The 26,838-nt window shown below is 37.6% G+C and overlaps 1 protein-coding gene across 5 annotated transcripts in view; it reads right to left on the reverse strand.

Moving 5' to 3' along the window:
- The window catches only part of FAP (fibroblast activation protein alpha), a 63,017-nt gene that overhangs the window by 15,221 nt on the left and 20,958 nt on the right, over positions 1-26,838 (reverse strand). For all 5 annotated transcript variants that reach the window (XR_006720534.2, XM_045507613.2, XM_010971378.3 and 2 more), the window contains 10 exons: positions 25,104-25,239; positions 21,450-21,494; positions 15,665-15,769; positions 15,496-15,566; positions 13,284-13,337; positions 11,538-11,662; positions 7,488-7,535; positions 2,720-2,818; positions 2,185-2,254; positions 1,241-1,435 (listed from right to left, as the gene is read on the reverse strand). Coding sequence is in view for 4 of the 5 variants with exons in the window: in XM_045507613.2 (XP_045363569.2) it covers positions 1,241-1,435; positions 2,185-2,254; positions 2,720-2,818; positions 7,488-7,535; positions 11,538-11,662; positions 13,284-13,337; positions 15,496-15,566; positions 15,665-15,769; positions 21,450-21,494; positions 25,104-25,239 (948 nt within the window). In the remaining variant the exon portion in view is untranslated. The remainder of the gene's footprint in view (positions 1-1,240; positions 1,436-2,184; positions 2,255-2,719; positions 2,819-7,487; positions 7,536-11,537; positions 11,663-13,283; positions 13,338-15,495; positions 15,567-15,664; positions 15,770-21,449; positions 21,495-25,103; positions 25,240-26,838) is intronic.

Genomic DNA, 26,838 nt, shown 5'->3' on the forward strand with positions numbered 1-26,838 from the left:
AACAGTGGAAAAGCCAAAAATCTGGATCCATAAGAATGATGGAGCTTCCTAGAAGTTGGGTGTGAATGATGCCTATGGATTGTGTAGTGTTGTTTAATAATTTACTTATTAATTTGTCAGATTTTTCTCAAATAGACTTTGTTTTTAATTGAAAGTTTTGAGTGTAATGTGTGTGTATTACTGTTCACAGACTGGAAGAAAAATTTCAAAACATATGGGTTATGATTACTTTTCTGTCTAAAAAATGATAATAACTTGTGAGTCTAAACTCTTCTGTTTTGACTAGAGACAAAGATACAGAAAAGTGTTGCCTGGGCCTGGCTCCCAGCTGTTAAATACAATCTGTGTTGTATATTCTGCACTGAAATCAGTAACTATGAATGACATTAAGATGATGAAAGAAATGTACTAATGAATCTTCTAGGTTGCTCTTTGCTGTGGAACAGCATTTGACCTTTAGCTGTCACGCATGCACACATATCCATGACTAAGTACCATCAGCCTGTGTTAGTTTTTACATTTACAAACTACTATTCTCTGACTCCACCATGATAACAGAAACCCAACAACTATACAGAAATACCCAGAAGAATCCCACACAGTGTTTCCAAATTAGGAACAATTTTGATAACTGTATTCTCTTCATTTCAGGAAAAGATGATTGAGCCCTAAGTTGTGGTTGAGAGTGTAGTTTGGAAGAAGAACTCAGGTTATGAAACTGTCTTTCTTCTAAATGCTTTCCTTCTATAATTTCTATTATGTAGAATGAGTTTTTTTGTCATATGAAAATAGGAAAACACTTTCTTGCTAACATAGCTGGTTTAATTAGAAATGAATGCCTAATAACTATAAGTATATAGTTCTGATGAAATCTGAGCCATTTCTAAATTTAAGAGGAAGACTCCACAATGCTTGAGCAAATTCAGACCATCCCTAGAATAATACAAAATTTTCTGCTAATTGTGAGCCATGGTAATGAAAGGCTATTATAATGACTGAAACACAGAGAGTATTTATCATCTTTCACTAGAAATCATCTTTCAACACACGTATTAGCTCTCTTCCATAAACAATTTTTTCTCATATTGAGCAAAAATATCCGTTTAAAATTAATGATAGCTTTAGATGAAGTTAGGAAAACAGACAAAAAGAGTTAAGTCATTAAGGATGGAGAAACCCAACAGTGATTGCACGACTTTTGTTTGCACATCAATTTCTATTTGAATGAGAAGGTGCTCACCTGACAGCTGTGATCTGGTCCTCAACTTCATAAACACCCAGCTTTCGATACACTGCATACAGGAGTTTGTCACCCTGGAAAGCTGTTCCCCGCCCATCCACCAAGGCAATGACTATGCCTTCCTTACTTGCAAGATAAGATATCCAACTAATACCGAACACAGACCTTACACTCTGACTGCAGGGACCACCATACCTAAAGGGAAAAAAGAAAAAGAAAAAGATAGCATCTCTGATTCCTTTGTGAAACTCAACTTCCCATCATGGCCAAGAATTGCCTTTAGTATTTCCCAGTACATTTGTATGATAAATTTCAATAACAGTGGCATTAGAACTGGCTCAAAATCAAGAAAGGACCAGGCTTTTCCCAGAGGTTTGCTACAAGGAAGTTGTTTTGGGACACAGCCTCTCCTATTCCCCAAAACGGATACATCTAGGGTTGGCATTTCAAGGAATATGTGTGGGTTTTTCGTCATTTCTGCCACCTGCCACTTGCTAAAAGCAGGCATAAGATATACTAAAAAAAATGCATGGTGTTTTAAGCAAATTGTGTGTAGGTCAGCACTGATTTTGGGTGTGATTCCACAAAATGTATTCCATTCCCTTATTTCATTTCTAACTCAATTACATAAGATGTTAAGATGATTTACAATATTTTTTTTGGCTGCAATTTCTCTATCTCAAAGGTATTCTGACACATTAGGCAATTTGCCATACAAAGGAAATTCAAAACAGCAAATGCAAGCAAGTCCATCTAAAATCTCAAAACTTTCTCAAGCTATTTTAAATAGCCATATTTTATTTACTCTGATTAGTTGGGGAATATATAAAAACAGCATCAATAGGAACTGTTACTGAGGAGAAGGGTTCATTCTATCTCATAAATGTGTATTTAATTCAACATATTTTCAGTAAATACTTTAAACCAAAGAAAATATTACATACACTTGAATTAGCAAAGGATACTTCTTTGATCTGTCAAACTGAGGAGGAAGAATCATCTTGTACCATAAAGCTTGAAAAACAAAAAGAAGCAAAAAACTTCATTCCATTTACTCATCGCATTATTTATTTTCTTTAATAAGACTGTATAACATAAAGTCAATTCATGACTAGTAAATTTTTAAGAATCAAGAAGATGTTTTAAATTGATTTTTATTACATATTTTTGTCCAATTTAGAAATGCTGAACCATTGTTTTTCTAGAAGTACACATTTTAAAATTAAAATTAGATAAACTCTTAAAAAAAAATCCATGTTGAAATAGAGCTATAGAAAAGTATAAGATCAACCCAATTCAGAAACATATGAAAGATATTTCATAAAACTCTATTGTGACAGTAAGGTTGTTTTAATTAAGATTCTATAATATTGTAGCATTTAGACTATAATATTTACCCTATAATTTTGTTTAAAAAAAAAAAGCAAGATAAATGTTTAGCTTCATATCTATTTATGAGAAATTTTTAAAAGATCTTACTAATATTGTCCACTTCAAGTTTCTTAATTTCCTCTTTAGGCAGCTGGATATTTTTCAAAGCATTTTCTAATTCATTGTTTTCTTCCAGGATTTTAATTTCTGGGAAAAAAAAAGTGTCAATTTTCAATTAATAGCACTTCCATAAGTAAATTCCTTTCTTAAAATTTCTTTGGCTTTAATATGGATAAAACTGAAACTGTATAAGATTTGCTTGAGGAGTTTCATATTGACACACATATTTTCAGTCCAGCCTTAAAGCAGGAATAAGCTTATAAAGGACATCAATCATTGTCTCCTAAACTGATCCTTACGGCATCAAAACACATTTTGAGCAGAATCACAGAAGCAACAATGTTTATTCAGCCACATTTTCCCATCTCCAATTTCTCTTTTTTAATGTGAAGCCATGACCTGAGTAGGTGACATTTAAAAAAATTATTTTCTAAAAAAAGAAGTAGTAGAAGTGAAAATCTATATTGCTAAAACCTCAAATTTAAAATAACTACGTAGTTACCAAGTTTGTTTTAGAATTTTCAGGGTGCGAGGTCAAATATTATTTCTGCAATTTTGTATAACTATTTCTTTCTTAACCTTTTCCTGCTGTATTTGCTTAATATAGAATATCCTTCTTTAATTTTATTTTTTAAATTGAATTACTGTGCATCCTATTCCTTCAAATCCTTTCTCTCAAAGTAGTTAGATATCTTAGTAAGACAACAGTATATATACATTATGACCCCTTTCTGTCTTCCACCTTAAAAGAGCTCCTAAAAAAACTGCTGTTTATCTTTGAGCTTAGTTATGTTTCACACTTTAGTTTTTGAAACTGAACAAATCCATTACTCTTCTGAAGCTGGGGATTGGTGGTCCATTCGAATGGGTTTCTAGCAGTAGAGGCTTTTTGTAAGCTTTATTTTGAACTGAACGGATACTAGATATCTTCTAGAGAAAAGTTAGACTTTTGTATAATAGGTGGAGTTTGTAGCTTTATTTTCTAAAAGAGGATCTGGATGACTTCTGAGATACTGCAGTTTCTACAAAAGACATCGTGTGGACTCCTTGTTTCTGTGCTTTTTTAAAAAAGTGGTCCTTAAAGATGGGGAACTGGGGGAGTACATGTAACTACACTGAGTTTGCCAAATCACTTCCCTTATAACTCTCAGTTTTCATATACTCATGGCATTTTGCTCCAACGTGTTATATTTAATCTTAGAACAAGAAGAGATGTTTTGGTACGAGTTGTATAAGATATATAATACACTTCATTTTAACTTTGGATAATCCATCAGGAAGGAGATACTTATGGCAACTGAAAAGTTAAAACTAAAAGAATCAATCAATCAATCAAATGGATACACGATTCTAAGTACAGTGGAGCCAGCTCTTCACTGTCCTCGTGTGGGCTCTGAATGTGGAGCTGTCCAGGATAAAGGGACCCATGGGTGGAGCAACCACGCAGAGGGGCTGCAATATTTATTTATTTAGATCATGTTTAACATTTTGCCAACAGGCACTAGAAGTTGGAAACCATATGCAGGTGTTGCCGGGTTGGTTTGTCCTTGATTCCTTCTCCATTCTGTTCCTAGCTATTGAACTTTTCTGATTCATGACTTAACTGAAATGACAAATTGAATGGAAAAGCTTGTCAATGCTTCTACAGTCCAGCGTTGCATTTTTATGGATAGTAAGTGGGCAATTTTCCCACTCCTTGGAGCCAAATGGAATTTCATGGGGCTGTGAGGAGATGGAGGGGTGGCCATTGGACTTCTCTATGTGGCTTTGGATTAAAATCCTATAATATGGCAAGGAGTGCTATGAGTCCAGACTGTGCAAGGAGTCCAGATTGCACCATGTACCTTCTTTCACTCATCACTGTCTGCTCAGCACCCAGCATGCTCAGTACCTAGTACGTGATATGTACCTCTGTTCAAGTGCCAACTCTTCTGGGTTTTTATAGCATCTGGTTCAAGTACTATCTGTTATTTTCAAATGACCTTACCTTGCTTTGCAGAGAAAATGAAACCATTGCACTGTTTTCTACAAACTTTTGTACAGTTACATCAATAATTTCCTCATCCTCTCTCATTCACAAAGTCAGAGATTAATCTTCTCACCTGTCTCTGGACTCCACTTTCCCCTCCTTCACATCTTCAACCTCTTTTTTTCTCCAAATTTCTTCCATCAGCATTCAACTATGTTCACATGTTTATCAGCTTTCAAAAACTAACTTAAACCTCTATCAATCTCTTCTGGCCACCATCCTCTCTCTTTCCTCCTTTTGCCAGTCAGACCTATTGAAAATACTAGCTTTTTTTATTTATTTACCTCCTATGCAGAACTAAATTGACTTCGAGTGGGCTTCTACCTCCACTGCTCCACTGAAACGACTCTGACCAAGCTACCACTAATCCTCTTCTGCTGAGCTCATTGGTTTGGAGCAGGTCTGTCTTCACTCTCTGCGGCACTTGACACAGATGAGTGCTCCCTTTTCTTGAGCTCCTCTCCTCCCCTGCCTTCCACTACGTTGTACTCTCAAGGTTATCTTTGTCCTTCTGTTCCCTCTTGGTCTCCTTTATAGGTTCATTTTTCTCCTTCCATGTCTCATGTTGGTGTTTTGCACAGCTCTACTTCCTCCTCATCCTCCACTACCCTTGCCCATCTTCATTTTCCACACTCTGTTATCTCATCCATTTCCCTGGACTTAGTAACCATGAGTTCTATAAATGAATGATGTCATGATCATTATCGTCAGTCCAAACCAATCCACCAACATCCAGATCCAAAACTATGTCACTCCAGGACAGCTGCATTTGGATATCCCATCAGTACCTCAAACTCAACATTCAAAACAAAATTTGTCTCTCCAAATATGTCCTCTCCATTGTGAATCCCATTTTTCAATAAAAGCTCTGATATCAATCCTCTTGACCAATCAGACATCCAAACAGCATCAATCCCTATTTAAATTAATGAGACTTAAAGTTGATGTAGCTATCACTAAGAAACATTTCCTAACCCTCAAATCCCAGATGAGGTGCCACGATTTCATACTATCTCTATTTCCCCCATTTTAACACTTTACCCCACTGTATTGTAAGCTCCCATTCACATGTTTGCATTCCCCATTGTTGCATAATCTCCTTGAGGACAGGGACCATACCTAACCCAGTATCTGTGCATTTTAAGGAGCTAGTATTCAGCAGTGTCTGGTTTAAAGCAATAGATGCTTAATCAATAACTGTTGAATGAAGATCTTGGCATCAAATGCAATGGGAAATGGGTGAAAAAAATTACAAATAAATAGAAGGCATAGCATCTGCTCTAAAAAGCAGCTCCAAAACTTGTCTGGGAATTTATTAAAAATACAGATTCCCTAGCCCAATCTAAAATCTACTGAATTGGAATTTCTGAGGAGGGCTTGAGAATCTGTATTTATAATAAATGTCTCTGGAGAATTTCATCCTCAGGTAAGTTTGCAGAACTGTGCTGTAAAAGAATCTGAATTAGGTTTTGAGAATTAGAAAACATGTAAATACATACGACATACGTAAGAATGACATGAACAGTGTACCTATGTTGTAAATATTGGGTGAAGTAATAAAGCTTTGTAAGCAGTACAGAAATTGGTGTCTGGCAGGAATACGAAGAGGATAGTAAGAAAGTGAAAATTCACACTATGGAAAAAGGGAAGCTAACCTTTATTTTGCAGTCATGATAAAATGGGAATTATATATTTATGGTGATTCCCATTAACACAAAAACTTACATATTTGAAAGCAGTATTGAGCCTAATTGAGAAATATAGTCTGTTATTCTTAAAAGTATTTCCTTATTAGACACAAGGTAAAAAACCATAAAACTTCAAAATGAAATTAAATTCGCAGTTTCATTATTACAATGCCTATCCTTTCCAGAGCTCCTGAATTGACTCTGTTTTTCCTCATTACCTTATTTTCACCTATACTTGGGCCATTGAGCTGGCAGCTAAACTAATTCCAAAGCAGTCTCCTGACTTGTCACCAAAGCTGTCCAGGGACGATCACAGGCATGAGTGCTGAAGTCCCTCATTGTCCCTAGCCTCCATCAACTTCAACCCTAGATGTTTAATGGTGAAGCAACAGATGACAGAGAACTGCAGGAAGATACCAAGGCAATTATACACTTCAACATCTCCGATGTGAGCAAAAACGGTCATCTTTGAGCTGTGAACTATTTTGAACCAATATCACAAATACAGGATGAAGGAGGTCTGTCTTGATAGCAGTTGAAAATGGAAAGAGCCTCCATATTTCAGGGCTTTCATATGTGGCAACAGTGTGATGGAGCTGTTAAAACAAAAAAGCTAGCGTGATAGTCACCCTCTGCTTCGAACTGGAGTTATATCTGGAACTCTTCTCCGGTTTGGGATGGTACAGAAAAACAGGCATTCTTACTTGGGGGGGAGATTGTACTAAAAATCTTAAGTTTCCTCCCAATTCTAAGTTTCTGTGTGTGTGTTTTTTTTTTAATAAGGATGATTGGGGAAGACAGGATTAATCCCTCTTATATAACTCATCCACATGATGCCAGGTTCTTACTGCAATTAATGATTAAATTTCATATGATCATGTTTGACTCAAAGAATAGCCCAATGTAGGTAAATAAGCTATATGACGACAGAGTCCATCGCTCTCCCCCTTATTGGTGTGGGGAAACCGTCTTGCTTCCTCCAGTGTAGTGTTATGAGAGTTCAGGATTTCTTACGACAACAGCACACAAGAGACAGTACCTTGATCAGTGTGGCCGTCATGGAGGGTGGAAATGGGGAGACCTGGGCCTGTGCACAAGATGAGAACAAAAACACAGCTTAGTTTGAAGATAACATTTAGTTTTCAACAAGAACTGCTGGTAATATTTGCGATTACTGTCAAGTTCAATTACATCTTTTAGTTCTGCAGCCATTTTTTTTCCCCATAGAGAAGTAAACATCACCTTTTAAGTTACATTTAAACAACCCATGAGATCACAGCTTGATCAAAGAACAGACCTGAGAAAACAGTTGCCTGTGTACTGTCCCAAGAGTGATTCTAAACTGTTGGGATCTAATTATACAAATGGACCCCAGAAGCTGCAGTGATAAATGGCTTTCTGGGAAGATGTCCTACTGGGTGGGCCAGTCTTAGCTGTGTCTTTATTATCAAATAACCTTCACCAGTACCTAGATTGTATCTTCAATCTGGTTTCTGGGTTCAGTGTTCAGTTTATTTTGGTGAGTAGACCCAGTGTCTTTTTTTCTTTCATGTAATTTCTATACGCAGAAATACATTTACATAGAATATGTATCCTGTTCAAATATGCTGTGACAGGTCATATTCCCCAGGAAACAGACCCAGAAGGAGTTGTGTGCACCAAAGTCCATCTGGGGTGCGGTATTAGGATGCACACCTGTAGGGGGAGGTGGAAAAGAGCAGGGCAGGGAGGAAAGGTGGATCTCGGTGCAGTTACAACAGAGACCTCATCCAACCCCACTTGGAGCTCTGGAGCTGGATGGCCTGCAGGGCTGTCTTGATTGGGACCAATTGGTCTGGCTTTTATACCCCAGAATGGAGTGATCATTGGATGTGGCCTGTGATGAGGGCAACCTCGGGGGGGGGGGGGCTCAGCTGTGAACTGTCAGATGTCAGCCGTCAGCCTTCAGCCCTCAGCCCTCTCAGCAGCTGGAGAAATGAGTGAGTCCGTCCTAAAAGTGGGAGTTCTGGGTGGCAAACCAGTGTCCACCATATATTCCAACATGGAATTCAGGTTCTCTGTGCAGAAACTAGCCTTTTTAATGAGGTCTACAAATAATTAAACACTAATTATCCATCACTTGGAAGTATAGAATAAAATAATACCTAGAAATATATTTTTAAAGGAAGAATTTGCGCAGGCAGTCAGTGAGTTGAAGGCAACAAACATGGAGGCTGGGAGCAGACTTCCATTTGCTCTCCTGATGCTTCCTTCTGTGCAGTGGGAGCGCCATCAGAGCACCCTTGGCCCCAAGCAAGCAGAAGGGAAATGACCTATTTGATGAGCTCTGAGAAAACCTGGGTATGAATAGCTCCTTCTTCTTGTTCCTGGCATGCTTTTGCCTGCAGAGAACACGCTCTGATCTGTTCCTAAGCGCTGTGAGTGTGACAGAGCCCGCCCCACGGGCAAAGCCAGCGGCCGTCTGGGTGCACCTCTATTCGTGTGAGTAACTGCAATTCTGAGCTGCAATGTTAGGAAGCTGCACACCTTAGCCACATTTTCCAATTAACCTTTACAGGTACTGAAGCTAATATTTTGATTTCCTGCCTGATTCCTCGGACTAATTTGAGAGTGAGGAGGAGGGATATTATTCATTAGGCTCTTTCAAAAACCAGCAGTTCTTTATTCTGTGGAGTCTCAGCATTTTCTAGAATTTAATTTCAGGAATTTTCCTTTTGGTCAGTTTTTTTCTCCAAAGTTATGAGAAGGGACCAACACACATCAGATTTTTGGTTAGAATGTAAGGCAGTGGGCCTGAATTTCTAGACTGTAGTCAATCAGCATTCACCTTATGGAATTTTCAGTGTACAGTTCCAGCAGGGACAACTGGCAGATCTTTGCTGCCCAAACTAGGAGGCAAACTAATGACTGACTGCCCTTGACACAAGTGGCCTGGGGGTGTGGTCCTGGTGGCATAAGTATCCATTGTCTAGAATCCTCCCTTGCATTGCTTTTGTTTCATCAGCATCATCAGTATGTTTTACCTATTTCAATCCTATTATCTGGGATTTACTCGCCATCTCTCTTGGAGAGTTAGAAGTTACATAATGAAGCTTTACTCTTAGTCCTGAAGGGAGAGATTTCAAGGTTTTTCCTATGATGGTGCAGTGACTCATTTTACTGGAGCTTCAAAAACACCAGACGATGTGATGCTTCCCACACAGTATATTTTTTGCTAAATGGGAAATTACCATACTGCCGAGGAAGAGTGAGTGTGGAAAAGTCAGGCGATTCAAGTTCTAGAAAGGGCTCTCTTTCACCAACTTTTGATGAGAGCTCAGTCTTTGATTCCTTATCTCTTCAGGGGGCACTGAGGCTCAGGAAGATCGTAGGGAGACAACATGATAGAAAAAGTGGTATGGTGCTTTCAGAGAGCGTTCAAGCACTGTACAAAGGCAGAGTGCAGATAAACGTAAATGCACGTTTGTATGTGAAGGGCCACCAATGTCTTCATCAGTAAATATATCAGCATAAAAATGAGGGCTTTGGTACACTTTGCAAAAGGCAGCAATGCTTTGATCTCCCTTAGCACCTGTGTTCATTCAGCAAGCACTCAATGCCCATTATGCAGTAACCATGCTTCTTGGCCTTGTGAATATAAAGATGAAAAGAAAGCAGACTCTCCCTTAAGGAGAGAAAATAGACAAACGGCTGACTCAGGACAGTTCAATGATACTATGCGCCTGGCATGTAAGCTTTCAACATACGTTGCATAAATACATAGCTTGGGATGAAAAAATGTTGCACGTAACTTTAATGGATACCTTGAAATGCCATAACCACAATCAGCACATACGGTCATGAGCAGCAACCTTTTGACTTTGCAAAGATGCCATTGACCAAACATTCTGTGAAAAGTGTTGTGTTAAACTGACATCTTGTGCTATCTTGAAGGGCAGCGCGTTGGGGTTAAAATGCTGATTCATTTCCACATAGTTAAAGGAGCTGGGGCTGAGGTTCTGGGCCCAGGTGACTGGACCAAGGAAGTGGCATATCAGAGTAGCCTTCCTTCTGAAAAGTAAAGGAAACCTCAGGGTCCTCTGCCACCGAGAAGGGATCTCAGTCAGTCAAAGAATCTATTTGCTCTCTGAGCCACCTACCTGAATAGGGGCAGTTGATACCAGAAACAGGAGAGTGGCATGTATTTTGTAATAACCCCCTCTGTTTTCTGTCTCCCTCTCCCAAGGGGACTCAGGGATTAACCCAGGGGACGGGACAAAGAATGGAGGCGCGGATACATTTCACAAGTTAGTTTTCCAAATCCCCGTGATGACTCCCAGGATCCTGATATATCGCATTGATCTACTGATTGCCCAACTTTGCTATGTGTTCAAGATATAGATGAAATGTTATGCATCAAATAAAATTACTTGGATAGAAATTATTCACTAAATGTGCACATGGTCTAAACAACCAGGACATGTCTAGTATATTTTATCACTAGTTTTTTAAACACCTGAATGAATTACTTATTATGTTCCCCGCATTTAGAAAGGACATACTAGGTGACAAAAGTTCACTTTCCATCCCCATTGAAACTATGTTCAAAGAACTGCTGGCCTCCCAGGCAAAGAGCTCAGGTTTCTTTCCTTGGCTGTAGGAGACTGACATTTCTTCAGGCAAATGGCGCTGAAGTCCAGCAACCGTTTTGTCAGAGGATGCTTCTTTTTATAATGTTAATCGTGTCCTGCTGTAGATACTGGGTAGGTAGTGTTTGCATGCAACGTCATGGTGCTATGGCACGTGGTGGGTGAGAGGCTGGATTTACAGTCAAGGGACCCTTGCTCCCATCTGGCTCTGATGCTTACCAGCAGTGTCGACCTTTTGCAAGTTACTCTGTTTCCTCAACTGCAAAAAATGGAGATAATAACGCCTCCCCATCTGATTCACACTTTTTCCCGTAAGCATTAGATAAGATAACATAGATAAGTTCCTCACATATAACAGGTGCTCAATAACCTGTAGCTAAGGTTTGATGAGATAGTGGCGACAAGGACAAGGACAGTGGCCTGGAGGGGGGGGAAGAGCATGTGTAAGGTCCGTTACCTACCGTAGCAGACGAGTGCATAGTACTTGGCATAGTCGCTGAAACTTGCTGTGTAATACTGGCACCTTTTTTTCCTTAGATGGCAAGTAATGCACTTCTTGCTCGGAGGATGGCTTCCAATGCTAATTCTAGAGGAAAATGAAAATAAAACTAAGCTGAAATTTTGAGATTGTATTTATCAAAATGTACCACTCCACGGAAAATGACTAATTTACATATTGCCATCAAACTCACTCTATTTTTCTGTTGCCAATATCATTTAAAGTAAAGGGGGAATCACAGTATTTTGACTTGCCTGATTTTCAATCCATCTTTGCCTGAATAGGCACAAACCTTAGAGAGGTTTTCCAGCTGTGGGAGAAATTTCTAACACCTCGAGAGGGAGTCAGGTAGTTCCTTCTCAGTAACCATCAGTCTCTTACACTTTACAGAGTGGTTGAGAATGCATGGTTCTCTCACCTCCCGTCTCTCTCTATGTACTCCGGTGGCAAAACATATAAGGAAGATCTGGCAGGATCATCAAGAAAGGGGTCCCTGTCCTTATCACACATCTGGAAGGGGAAATTAGTAATAAGCCAACTGGAAATAAGAAGTCACAGTTCTAAGTAGCTCCTGGACCTGTCATTTTATTTGGCAGGGAATGTGGGCTTGTGGAAGCTCTTCCTGGGAATGCTCCCTCCACATGTTCCCACACAAGCCAACCTGTACCTACTAAGCTGGGCCCACTGTCTGGATGATTGGCTTTAATATACAAACTCTGGACCTTAACCCAAACCCTCAGAGGCTCATCTGGGGAGGGCTAGATGGTACTTGGACCAGGATGGAGACAGGGCTGGAGTCTCGCTCTGGCTGGTGAGTTACCTGTGGCCGCAGCAGTGTTCCTTCTGCTGCCCCTGATCTTACTTTGAACGTTGTGGAGGGTGGCCAGAGCCACTGCTGTCACCAGAGAGGGGCTCTCCCCAACAGATAAGAAGCAAGGATCCAGGAGAGAACAGGGGAATGCAGCAGAGGAAAAAGTTTATTATTTCCTCAGCTATGGTTAGTAGTATCTATGTTCATATTTTGTTGTGATCTTGGAAACATTAGGTAGGCAGCTAACAGTTAGGGGTCAAGGACAGCATGCCCAGGTACAAATCCTGGCTCAGAGAGTTGTTGTGCAGATTAAATAAAAGCACATCTGTGAGGCAGATAAAAATGTGCATGGGTTATAGCAGACCACCAGCCCACAGTAGCTGTGGTTTTTGTTTCCACATCCAGAAGCAACTATGGGGGCACCATTCTAATCACCAAGTGGGCCCCTGGACTAACTTAAACACTAACTTAGGAACAGAGAAGAATTCCTTCCCAAAGTAATAGGCTTATGCCAAAGGGAGTCACATTAAAGGAAACCACACATTTTGGGAATAAATACCATGTCTGGTGCACAGTAGATACTTAATAAATGTATGTTAAATGAATGTCCTCAATTACCACTAAATTTATCTGAAGTGTTTAATACCTTGTTTATATCAGCATTAGAATTTCTTGATTTTTCTTTTGAAAACATTTTGAGTTAGCTAATATGTTGGGGATATATATTTTTATACTGATGTGGTGTACAATAGTCTCTGAATATTTTATTTTAATTCATAAATTAACCTTATTCCATTTCAGCCCTTTAAAACATATTCTATACATCCTGAAAACTCTGACAGATTTTTATTTAAATTTCAATATATAAAAATACTAGGATGAATTAACATAAATTACCTATAGATATTTCTTCTTCCAGGGTAGCCTTCAAATTCATTGCTAGAATAAAACCTGAAAATACATTCAGACGTTATTAAACAAGTATTGATGACTAAACGGTGATATAATTATTAATACTAGTACTAACATAATAATATAGTCCAACTTCCATGTTATGAAACAATTAATTGGCACTTATGTACGCAGATCACTGCTGTTTATAATTCTGAATTTTGTGTATTTACTCTGACTTTATAAAGTATAATTTATATATAAATACATTTACATTTATATAAAGTTTATATAAATGTATAAATTTATATAAAATATATTTGTAAACTATAAATATTATAGGAGAAAGATTAAATTATGCTGAGTATTCTTTTTTATTATAGGTATATTATATTTTGATTCATTAGTTATGAGCCACACAAAAGGACATGTTAATTTGCCCAAAAGCAAAACAAGTCACAAGAGAACATACTCATTACTTAAGTATCTGAATCCTAGTTGTAACCTGTCTTCATATAACCATGAAGTGGGATATCCAATTTAGTGGCATGGTTTTCACTCCTCTGTGAGTTCATCTGAATATCACAAAGTAACTCTCTTTTAAATTTTTTAAATTTTCATTTTTAACAAGAGCATAATAGAATGTGAAAAGTTTGGAATAAACATTCTCAGGACTTTCCAGCAACTCAGGTACTTCTATGTCCTCACTGAAATAAAAACCTTGTTATTCCCAGTAAAAGGAAAAGAATACACCCCACTCCTCGTATTAACTGTCCTCTAAACCAGGATCCTTCTAAATGTCTTTACTAACATCACATGACTCCAGTCGTTACTCGTTCTTGCCTTTCTCACATCATCTCAAACTACCTGTAAATAAACTACTCAGCTTTTCTGAACATCCCCCTGCAGATTTCTTGTTATGTCAAAGGTTTCATGATTGTCTTCATCTCTCATACTTAGAACAGAGTCCACTTTCCTTCTTTCCTTGCCCTTTTCCCTCACAGCCACGGATTCATCAGTCCTGTTGGGTGTCTGTCTGTCTATCTTCACCATCTATCTACACTTCCTCTCACTCGTTCAACAACAGTGTGCCCGGCACTACGCCAAGTGCCAAGGATGCAAATAAAGAGGGCATGGTTTTCCCTCAGAGTCCACATTTCATCACCACTGGTCTAGTTCAGGCCTCTATCACCTCAGGGCTAGAAAATGACCAGACCTGGGTCTCCCTGCCTTCGGTTTTCCGCTCTTGCTAAACATCTTATGCCTGAAATCTCCCGTCTGTTTTTATCTGGTCACTCTTCTTACACTGGCTGCTGCATGTAATGTCCAAACTCCTTTGCTGACTATTCAAAGAATTCTATGGATTGGCAATAGGTTTCTGAAAGGTTTTTTATCCAGGAAGCCTGGACTAATGATCTTCCTCTTTGGCTCTTAAAATTCCAGCCAATGGTAGGCAGGCTATAGGAGAGTACCCTGAATTTGGACTTTATTAGAAGTGAGGGATTAGAGAAGTTTTATCATAAATGCTTATTTTAAGATGGTTTATTTAGATAGTATGCAGGATGGACTGAAAAGGAAAGAACTGGAAGGAAGAAGCCCCATGCTGAGGTTAACAATAAGAACCTTAGATTTAATGTGTTTTAGGTTTAAAACCTAGTTCTGCCACTAACAATGTGGCCTCGGCCAAGTTAATTAAATTTCCAAGTTACCGGTTTTCTCATCTGTAAAACTGGGATCATTGTTTCTAGTTTATTTATTTGCTTATTTATTTATTTATTTACTTATTGTGGCACACAATAATTGCTCAATAAATGATGGCTGTTATAGCTAATCATCTTAAACTTACATAGCAGTGACTCACTATGAGAACATTTCTACATCTATGGGCTGCCCTCTGTCTATGAAGCTTCCTTATTGCTTCAAGTTCTGGGGGGGGGGGAAATTGCCTTTAGAACCAGCTACTATTTTTAAATTTTTATACTTTTAATATAATTATCTACCAGGTATCAGAAGAGAAACAACCACCTACTCAATATTTTTTCCAAAAGCAAATCATGTTGACTAGTTATTAAAGAACGTGCAGTGTCAGTGAAACCGCAGCTGTCTGAACTAAACCACAGGGTAACAAACATACTCTTAACTAAAAGAGGCATCATTTGTACATCCATCAGTGCCAATTAAAACCTGAATGGTGCATAAAGCTTCATGCAATACTTACAGTGAATCCTGTGTTACTCTGAATATATTTATGGCCTCCCACTTGCCACTTGTAATTTGAATAGCATTTTCCTATAAAAAGACAAACATTATGTTGTGTGAAGCTGAGCGTTATTTGAGCAACCTCAAGTGAATGATCTTTGAGGAGATAAATCTTGGAAGGAACATACCACAGTGTCTTTGATATAGTGAATATGTTTGTAGCCATCCTTGTCACTAAATATTTTGTAGTATGAAATGGCATCAGAGCTGAAAACTGGTGTTGAAACAAAGAACTAAAAGAAATGAACAGAGGTTATGTTCAAAAGACAAACCGAACTAAAACTATAGATTTTTTTTTAAAGCAATGCATAGTTATTATTACCGAGGCCAGAATGCCTTGCCTCCCCTACCTTCCGTCACTCACACCTGAAGTCCGATTCTTTCAGAGGGAAAGCTTTTCTGGTGATTATAACAGGCACTGACACGTTCCAACTACTGCTAAATTGCTACATATGCCTGAGGTTCATAATGTGTAGTTTGATTGAATTTTTATGTTTGGGGGGCAGAGGATGCATACCTCAGTGGTAGAGTGCGTGCTTAGCATGCATGAGGTCCTGGGTTCAATCCCCAGTACCTCCATTAAAAAACAAACAAATAAACCTAATTACCTCCCCTCGCAAAAAATAAAATAAAAATGCAGCATAAAAAGATCACAAATGTAAAAAAAAAAAAATTCTTTGTTCTGAGATTACGTGCTGTGAGATAAAGTTAAAAGAATCACAAATGAATGTTGATGTTTAATGAACTCAAACTTTAAAATTTTGTATTTGACCAAAGTGGGACTCTTATTAAGGTCAATAATCCTTTTAATTCTTGGTTTATCAAATGCCGAGTACCTCATGCTGATGATACAGTAAAGACATTTTTAAAGATTAAAATACCATGACCCACTAATTACAGTTTCTAATGATAGGGAGAGATTTCAGGACTTGAGAGGAAAATGTAACCCACAACAAGCCAGTGGGAGGTTTACTCCTTAAGCTCAGGGAGCAGAGCAGACCTCAATGCGACCTCTGACCTCTGGGCAGGGCCCATCTCGCCACCTGCTGGGAGTTGCTTAATGACCTAAGGAGTCTCTGACAGAGGTCTGGTGTGTCCTGGAACACAGCAAGCCACACCACAACATCCCAAATGGTACAGATAACTAAAGTCTTGCAAATGTCTTCACACAAAATTTTAGCGAGTAGTTTCTCCCGTTAAAACACATAGACTCAGTTTACATTTGCTGGCCTCTTTTTCTCCTGGTCATTAGGTTGTGGAAGGACGCTAACGTGGTAAAAGAGCTCCATGAGGAAAGAGCTACCCTGCGTCACGCAGAGTAGAAATTCCCACAGGTTATCCCAACCAGCTCTCTCAGTCAGAGCATTTCTACCGTGATGGTGAGCTGAGACACTCACCTGTCTACCACTGGCCAAGCAACAACAACCAAAAGACTAACCAGTATCTTTTAGCTTCAAACACCTATCTTGCTGACACCCATCTTACTGAGATCCACTTTTGAGCAAGAAGAGAGCAAGGGAAGTAGCTGAAGGCCCCTTTAATGATGGCCCCATGTGTGATTGGATACTTGATGCTTTTCCTAAAAGTCATCATTAGAATTTCGTGATATTAAAATGCAACTTATTTGATGTGGTGTCTATAGGACCTAAATAGCGTTCCTCCCAATTCTTTTCCACCCAATCTCGGAAGGTGACTATTATGGACAAAATCTTTGTGTCCTCCCCAATTCATATGTTGGTATTAAGAGGTGGGGGCTTTGGGAGGCCATTAGGATTAGATGAAGTCATAAGGGTAAAGCCCCCATGAATGTGATTAGTACCCTTATAAAAATCACCAGGGAACATGCTCAGTCTGCTCTGCTCCTCCATGTGAAGATGCAACAAGAAGTTGACAGTTTGCAACCCAGAAGAGAACTCTCATCAGAACCTGACCATGCTGGCATCTTCATCTCAGACATCCAGCCTCTAGAACTGTGAGAAGTAATTTGCTGTTGTTTATAAGCCACTCACTCTGTGGTATGCATTACAGCAGCCCAAGCAGACCAAGGCAATGACTCTATTTAAAAGTAGGATCTTGAAAGATGTAATCAAAGTAAGAATTGAGGCGTGGGCCCTGAGATGTGAGATCAATGATTGGTCCCCTTGTAAGAAGAGGACACAAAGAGATGCAGAGAGTCACAGAGAAGAAGCCATGAGAAGACAGAAGCGGGCATTGGAGGGATGCAGCTGCAAGCCAAGGATGGCCAAGGATGGCCAAGAATGGCCAGGAGCTGCCAGAAACTGGAAGAGGTAGGGAAGGGTTATTCCCGGAAGCCTTCAAAGGGTGTGACCCTGCTAACCCCTGGACTTTGGACTTCTAGCCTCCAGACTGATGAAAGAATGAATTTTTGTTGTTTTAAGCCAAATTTTTGGTAATTTGCCACGGCAGCCCCAGGAAACTTATATAGTGTCCTAAGTCTTATCTCTTTGGCAGAGAATGGATGTTTTTAGCAAAATGAAAAATGGAATAATGAGAAACTGCCGTTTCCTTACATAATTCTCTTATTAGTTTCATTAACAATAAGGTCAGCCCTGGTAGGATTTTGTCTATTGAGACTAAGTGAAACTGAGAGTTAAGAGGCCCAGAAATGGGAAATTCTGATTTGCAGTTTTGTAGATGGAATTTCATTAGTCTAGGTCTGACAAATCATTCTTTCATTTTAGAATGAGGCTTCGCCCTCTTAGCCAAATGATGGCATCCGTACTTACCAGTAACCACTTCACAATGCCTCCCTCTCACTCTTCAAGGTGAAAGACAAAAACTGGCTCTATATTGTCTTAACCACTAAAACGGAACCGTGGTCACAAAATACAAAGTGCCAGAATAAAAAAAATACTCTCCTCACATCTGCAGTTAGTTAAAGAACTCTAAAAAGGTTTAGTTCTAGATTAAAACTAGAGATTTCCTTTTCATTGAAAATAAATAATAAGACAGGAAAGTGGTATGTTTTAAGATATTAGAATCAGGCAAACAGGAAGAATAGTTTTGATAGGCAAAGACTGCTATCTTCTCCCCTTTTATTGCACATGTCAAAGACAGCTGCTTTAGAGGAACAGGTAACTTGGGTGAGGTAAAGAGAGTGTGAAATATTCCCGCACTCGCTTTCCCAGAGCTAGGTCCATAATGCATGCTGAGTTAAGTGCTTCTTATAGCCAGCCACACCTGGGCCCTAGTTAAGCACACGTAATTAGGTGGTCCTCGGTTTTAACAAGGCCTCTTCCCAGGTCCCTTTATCATGCTTAGATGTGCTGATAAATTACTCATCTCTATGTGCAAAGCCATTTAAAATATTTTACTTAGAAGGTAAGATTATTTACCACCAGACTATTTCTTGCGACAGTTGGTAAATAACCTGAAGGCCTGCTTATCTAGGTTGATGCCTAAATTGCGTCCACATTCAGTCAAAAGCACTGACTTCCAACCATTGAGGAGAACATTCATTTAATCTCATGTCATTTAATCTCACTTTTTAAATTTATAGGTGATCTCAGAGGTCTTTTCCACTTTAAATCTCTTTGATAAATACTAAAAGAACAACTGATCTAAAATTGCTTTTACAATTTATACTAATATGACTAGCCTGTACACTTTATCTAAAACCCTCATTAATATTATTTGAACAGATGTCTGAAAGACACATACTTCTAGGTTATTTCTGGGAAATTTTATTAAGCCACTGGTTTGATTATGGGTCAAAGGAAGCTATGCAGCATAGTATGACATATGAGTTATGACTGTATAAAGTCAGGGCCTGACTTTTTTCAAAAGACATCTCAGAACTTATAAAATCTAATGAATGACCTCTTGAAAGCAGTTGCCCTGGAGAAGTGTGAACTTACTCTTGAAAGCTATCATTTTGAAGAATTTTTGACAATTCCTCTTCCAATATTTAGAAAGTTTACTGACTATTGGATCAATTTTAAGAGACTGAGATTAGTAGATAAGAAAGATAATTTTCCCAATAGAATTGCAAAGCTACAAATATTGAAATCTAACACAAAATCATATATTGCAGATAAATCTTTCATTATTTACTGTATTTATTTTGGCATGGCTTTTGATGCAACGTAGAGACCTCATCTTCCCTCAAGGGACACGTATGTGCTTCCACTCAGGCTATTTAAAACAATATTCTATAGCTTTAGAAGGTAATCAATCAATTCATTTATTCATTCATACATCCACCTAATATTTGATGAGATTGCAAAGCTGGTGCTATCCAGACTGTAAAAACTGATAAGATACAATTGTAATTCTCAAGGTACTTATAAATAGGAGATTTCAAAAGATGCTTTCTGAAATATTTCAGAGTGTTTTGAATGCTGGTAGTATTTTCAGAATGTGTATGGATTTTTAAGATCATGTCTTTGATAAGGTTGTTGGTATCATTGTTTATCTGTTGGTAAAATCACATCATTCATGTTACTTCATAGTAACTCTAGTTATAGGATCATCACGGAGAACACAGGTAGAGGAAAATTTCAAGTATTCTTCCTTCTCTCATTCTTTACTGGAAATCTCGACAGTGGCAGTGAACTCGTAAATTAAATTGTTCTCTTTCCTCAAGTTTGCAAATGCTGATCTAGGAGTTATCTTTCTGAAAAGTGAGCTTCTGACTGATGAAGAACCCCCACACCACCACCACCAAAAAAAAGAAAAGAAAATCATGTTTTTCCGATGAATTCTCCTCATTTTTCCTGTATTATTTAGTACAGTCCCAAAGAGTGAATTAAGAACTTTTCCCATTCTTTTTCTGAATTACACACTTATCCTTGTTACTTTGTTATTTTAGAATGCAATTTACATTTACTTATATAATTAATAAAGTAATAACTAGTTAATGAATAAAGAAACCTGAAGTATCTTTGGAGACAGGAAGTAAATGTAAGCTAAAACTGCTGGGTCGAGGAAAGTGTACAAAAAGCTTTCTCATAGCTGAAGACTACAATCTACCTTTACAATTTATCTTTTCCCCACCCACCTTCACTTTGAATTTTTATAAGACTTATTATCTTAGAATTGAAATCTGAATTATTTATTGTCCCTTGTCTTGGATTAATGTGTTAAACTAGTTCCTAAGAGTTTCTTTTTTCTTTGCTTGCGTCTGAATCCTAGAAAAAAGTAGTCTTTTTTTTTTTTTACCCAAATGCTAGTTGAATTCTACCACGTTTGTGATAAATGGCAGCATCTAAACAGCATTCACTTAGTCTCTGTCCTATTTTTTATTCTTCATATAGCATATAAGATATAATAGATATTTTCCTAAAACATGACTTTTACACTAAAAATCCTCATAAATATTTGAATAAACCTATATCTCCAAAATCTAAATATCAGTGATCACAAATCAGAACAAACTACACACTTTCCTATTTGATAACACTTTATCTAAAAACTAGAATGAATCTACATACATATGAAATCCACCTATTCATTTCAGTTTATATAAAATTAAATAAGAGGCAGTTATCTCTAAACCAAGGATGCACAATGTATTTATTTTTCCTAGTCCAAATGGCTGATAATTATTAAGATTATTTTAAGCAGATCAAAGATTGTGTTCCCTTTTGAAAAATGGTCTTTATTTGATCTATTAATAAGTAGTATTAATTATTGGATTTCAGAGAATTAATTGAAAGAGGTAAGGTAGGGACATGAGGTATATGATTTGTTCTCAGTAGAATTCTAAATACACAGACATTTAAAATTGTCTGGCACAACATTGCTGAAAGGATCACTACCTTTGTGTTTTTTACCTTGGCATTTTTTCTATAAAAACAAGTAGTGCCAGTTTAAATACATTTCAAATAGTCCTTTGATAGCTGAGAATTTGTCAAGTCTCACTTAAAGATAAGGAAAAGATAACAATCATACTCCACCAGCCCATCCAGTTCTGCTTTCTTCTATATGCTCCTGGGTCTAAAAGAAAGAAAGAAAGAAAGAAAAAAAGATCACATGAAACATAGTATCAGGAAGACCATTTTTCCTAAATACAATCTAAACATTTGAACAAGTCAAGCTGCCTGGTCAGAGTGTACTATTGCTAGTCAGTTAACTTCACTCTTGAGTTTCAGATGACTAGATTCAAAATCTTATACAACAGCACTATTGCATACACAGGGTGATCTAAGGGCTGAACCTTATTGCAAACCATTCATAATTCTGGTTAAATATTCCACGAGGCAGTGAATGGAATTATAACAGTATCTGTGGAGAACTAGCACAAGCCATGTCATATAGGTAAAAAGGCATTTACAGTGGAGTTTAGGTTAGGTTTTTTTCTTCCTTTCTCAATCTTATGAAGTAACTAGGAATCTTAACATTTGCACTAAGTCTTATTTTGGTATATATTTTAGCATAATACAATCAACCATTTATTGAACAAACATTTAGTAAGCCTAAAAGAATGAACAGGCTTTTCTAGGCAAATAATTAGAGAAAGAACATTCTAGGTAGAATGAACAGCAGCGAGACAAGGTCAGCTTAGAGACCCACAGTGGTTCAGTGTGACTGAGTGGAGGGTGACAGTGGGAAAGAGTTAGAAGATGAGAGAAAATGCAGAGGTATCAGCAAGATCTTGGAGAAAATTTTATGCCATGCTAGGAAGTTTGGATTTGTCCTGTAGGTAAATCCTTTGAAGGATTTCAAAATCACAATCTGGAAAACATAACTGAACATGATGCAGAGAATGGATTTGAAGTGGTTAAGACAGAGGGAAGCAGAAAGATCAATCAGGGTATTGTAATGTTTGGAAAAAGGATGCGAAAGACCCAAATCCAGATAGCAGTAGTGAGGATGGAGAAGAGAAGATGTAGTCAGAGGTACATAAAAGTGTAAATCCTCAGAATGAATTTGAGGGGCAAGTTGTGATTGAAACTTCTAGTATTAGACAAAAATCACCTAAGAGAGTAATAGAAACTTGTGACAGAGACTGTAAGATAATCAGTGACCGTTTCCTCTTTTTGCTGGGACTACAGGTAGGCGACATTTCCCAGGCCTCTTTTCAGTTGGATGTGGTCATGTGATAAGTTCTAACCATGGGATGTGAGCAAAATTGACTCATGCTACTTTTATGCCTAACTTATAAAACCCTCTCATCCATGATCCTCCATCGTTTTTCCACCCCCACTGCCCCCTGCTGGATGTTGATAATCAGGTTTGAATAACCTTGAAATACCCTTGGAAGCCACTGAAGGAGGACAGCAGAAATGTTATCAACCTGGGTTCCTGAATGACTGTGTGGAGCAGGGCACCCCATTCCCCACCCTCACCATTCCCCACTTACCTGGACTCACTATTGGATGGTTACATGAATGTGCAAAAAATTTCTATTGTGTTAACCCACTGAATTTTGGAGGGGCTTTGTTGTTGTTACTGTTATAGCAGTTAGCCTATCTTGCAAATACATTAACTTGGAGAATAATAAGATTTCTAGAGAAGTCAGAAGAAGAAGAGCTGGAAAGGAAAAGAACAGTCAGTAAAGTAGAAAGAGAACCAGGAGGGAGCATACTGTTGTCAAAAGCAAGGGAGTAATCAATTTTAAAAACATAGTTTGGATTTTTCTCCTATAGGGACAGGCCAGTGTCTCAGAGAGAATAAGTTAAGACAAGACTTAACAGTGAAACTTTTTTGATTCATCATTTTCAGCTATTAAGATAAAATTAACTTTAATTTTCAGAGACAAAAAAATAATATGAAAGATATTTCTTCCCCTAACTACAAATTTCTTAATAAATCTTATTCATATAATTATATTACACCTAACTATTGCCAGTTTCCTTTGCCTCTTTGTTTTGAGTATGAATCTCAAAATGAATAAAATGTTCCCAAGTCATTAAACCTTAAATGTTATTTGTTTTCAAAACACAGACGCGTGTGTGCGCATGCGTGCACACACACACACGCACACACACACACCAGTCATGAGTATGGTTGCTGGAAATTTCAACTTTGTTGGTCTAAATCTGAAAATATGTTTCATGCACTTATGAGATTATTTTGAAACAGAGATTGTTTTGAAATTCTAAGGTTATTCAAACCTGGTATTCTAAACTTAATCACTGATTTTGGCCATAAAACCAAAGTTTATATTCCAGGAATTCCATATCTCAATGAATGAGCATCTTACATGTTCTGTCAGTTTGGATTAAGTTGTCTCAGATTTGATAAATTAGAATTTCAAATCCCAAAGCAATCAGAGTTTTAAATGCCTAGTTTTAAGAGGTAAAAATTGTATCTAAATGACCAATCTTATAGTTTTAAACTCATAAAATTAAAGCAATAATTCCTAGTATTTAGATTCAATGAAAACATTGAAGATTATATTCATCCAAAGCTGACTAATCAGACCAATAGTTTCTAATTAACCAGAACAATCGAGTTTATTCTTTTTTTGTTTGCCTATGATACTGCATTAAAGCCAAACATCTTTCCGCTTTGTATATCAAACTGTAAGATAAAAATAAGCTTCTAGCATATTCCATCAAAATTAGTCAAGCTTCTTACAGACACAGTAGTGATTTAAAAATATTTTTAGCCTGAGTAATGTTGACTATTATAGTCCTGATATATTTCCAAACAGATTCATATGACTTTTTTCTTGCAAAACATAATGTCCTAATTTCTAGATGGAATTTAGTATTTTACTTTGATTGCTCTGTGCTTTTTTTCTTACTTTATAAAATAGGTTTATTCTATATTTGGTTTAATGAAACATTTCTTCATAATTAGATGTCTCATAAAATGTACCCATCAAATTTCCTATTTAAAGAAAACATTTTGTGTTTCTTAGTCTCTAATATCAGTACTTATGAACAGGCTTATTTTGAAGCTTTTCAATTGGTGAAGTAGTTTTCTGACTCATTAAGTCAACAGATTCTGTTTGGATTTGAGCAATAGAAACAATTAAAACTCAACAATAAATCTGTGCCTAGTTTTGAAGTTTTTTCTCCCTAAAATTAGCACAGTATGGAATACTCCCCTAAGATAACAGGATAGCAGAGTAATTTGATCTATTTCATGTCATGTCTTCAGTTATCTGCTTTTGATTTTAAAATGGGAGTATTTGGCTTTCCTTGGATAGTATTCATTTACTTTGGAATTTTTATTTTTCAGTTTTGAAATTGAATAGAGCATGCCGCCATTTGCATTTTTTCCTCTGGTTCTTTTGAACAAAACACATCTATTTCCCTAATAAACCCCTTCATTTTTTTGCCGGCCAATCTGGTGATCTCAAAAGGATGGATTTCCATTCTAAATCAGAACCAGATACCTGATTTTCCCAGTGTTACATTGTTTAATTTAGTCTTTTTCTCTATTCAATTTCAATGTTAAAACCATTCAAGAAAAATCAGAGGTATCTTATTTATTTAATAAAAATAATGAACCTGTGAATAGAGAGTGGTTTTCTGCAAAGCAGTCATGAGCTGAATGCAGTAATTCTGCTTTATGATATAAAATGCTAGCTATAAATAAGTTTTCTGGTACTTACATTTTCAGAATACACTCTGTGGTTTTAATATAACCTACCTTGGGGCAGTCCCATATTAGCCAGTCTTCCCTGAAATCACATATAGATAAGACTGAAACATTCTGGATTCTTTTCAGCCACTGCAAACATATTCGTTCATCGGTAACCCATGTGAGCCAACTGAAATAATAATCACTGCAAATAAACCAAAACAATCACAACCATAAATCAATATCACATTCAAATAATTTCTTAATCTGTATTTTCTGAAGGATGTATTTCATTATTATGAAATATTTATTCCATAAATAATGAAGGCAAAACTCTCCTTTCTCTGCAGAGAAAATTTAAATACACTTGATGACGTTTAAAGAATATCGATAAGAGAATTCATTAATTAAGCGGAATTATTTTATAATTTATAATTCTCTCCCCATTTGGAATTGTTATATCTTAGGAAAAAATTTAGACACGAGGTCAAAGCTACTGGTCAATCTAGAGGGGAAAAAACATTAAACTGGCTATTTTGAATAAGTAAACTCAATGTTTCACTTTTTAACTAGTTGAGAGAGAGCTAAGTGGGTAAAAGACTTTTTTTTTTTTTTTCTCTAGGCAGGTTTGTGTTAGAAGCTGAGTTTTAGCTGTGACCGTGATCAGGGGTTGAAATTCAGGTTAGTAGTAATCACAGATGATATATGCAAAGTAACTCAAATAGTTCTTGGCACAAAGTGTAGGCCAATGAATGACAACAGTGATTACTTGGAATCTGAGGGAGAGCTTGTACTTAGAGAACAACAATGTTAACAAACCACAGAATTTTGGATATTGATGTCAAAGGAACCACAGAGCCAGAAGGGGTCTTCAGCTCACATTGTGGTTCTATCTCCTCCTAGTTATACTACCTTAGGCTAATTACTTAGTATCTGTGCCTCTGCTTCTATATAAAAGGGGAATAATAAAATGGCTAGTTTTAAAGGTTGCTGTAAAGATTTGCTGAGAGGGCTTAAAGTGCTTATGAACTATGCTTACTACATAGTGAGTGCTCAAAAAATGTTAGCTATTACCATCATGTTGTTAGTGTTTTACAGATGTTCAAACAAGCCTTGTGACTCCTTAAAGATGCTCTTTCTGTCATTCCACTGACCTCCTGAGGGGAATGACACCCCCTCAAAACATGTGTTTAGCCAAGTTTTCATCAACTAGATTAGGGCGGGGAATAATGGATAATTTAAAAGATTAAAGCCATTTTTGATTATCCCAGAGTGGATTTACCTTGGCAAAGCCCAGCAGAGACCTCTGATGAGGTTACTCTTCCGATTAGTGATCAATCAGTTGGCCCTGGCTGACTCTCCTTCATGGGGCAAGAGGAGAGGAGACAAGCCTGTGCCGGCTAGGGTTTGGGAAAGGGTGAGGCAGCCCACCGGGCAGGGCTTGGGGGATCCCTTCCCTTTATCCACTTCAACCACAAAGAGCAGGACTCATTAGGTAAGGTCTACGTTGAGCACCATGCAGGGGAAGTGAGAATGCTTCTGTTCCTTTCCGTCTGCAATCAGTCCCCAGATAACTTTGCAACCAGATCATTCCAAATAGACTATATCTAGTGGAAAATGCTACTATTTGGAGCGGGTTGGCTTATCTTCTCTTGTTTGTCATTCACATGTGATAAGCATGATCTACAAATCCTGGGGTGGAGGAAAAGTAAGCCAGACTTGAAAGAAGCCGGCCTGAGGATGTCTATGAATTTTACTATCTGCCTGTTCATCCCTCACTTACATTCACACATCTAAGGGAAGT

Source organism: Camelus bactrianus, chromosome 5 (assembly GCF_048773025.1).
Source record: "Camelus bactrianus isolate YW-2024 breed Bactrian camel chromosome 5, ASM4877302v1, whole genome shotgun sequence".
NCBI lineage: Eukaryota > Metazoa > Chordata > Mammalia > Artiodactyla > Camelidae > Camelus > Camelus bactrianus.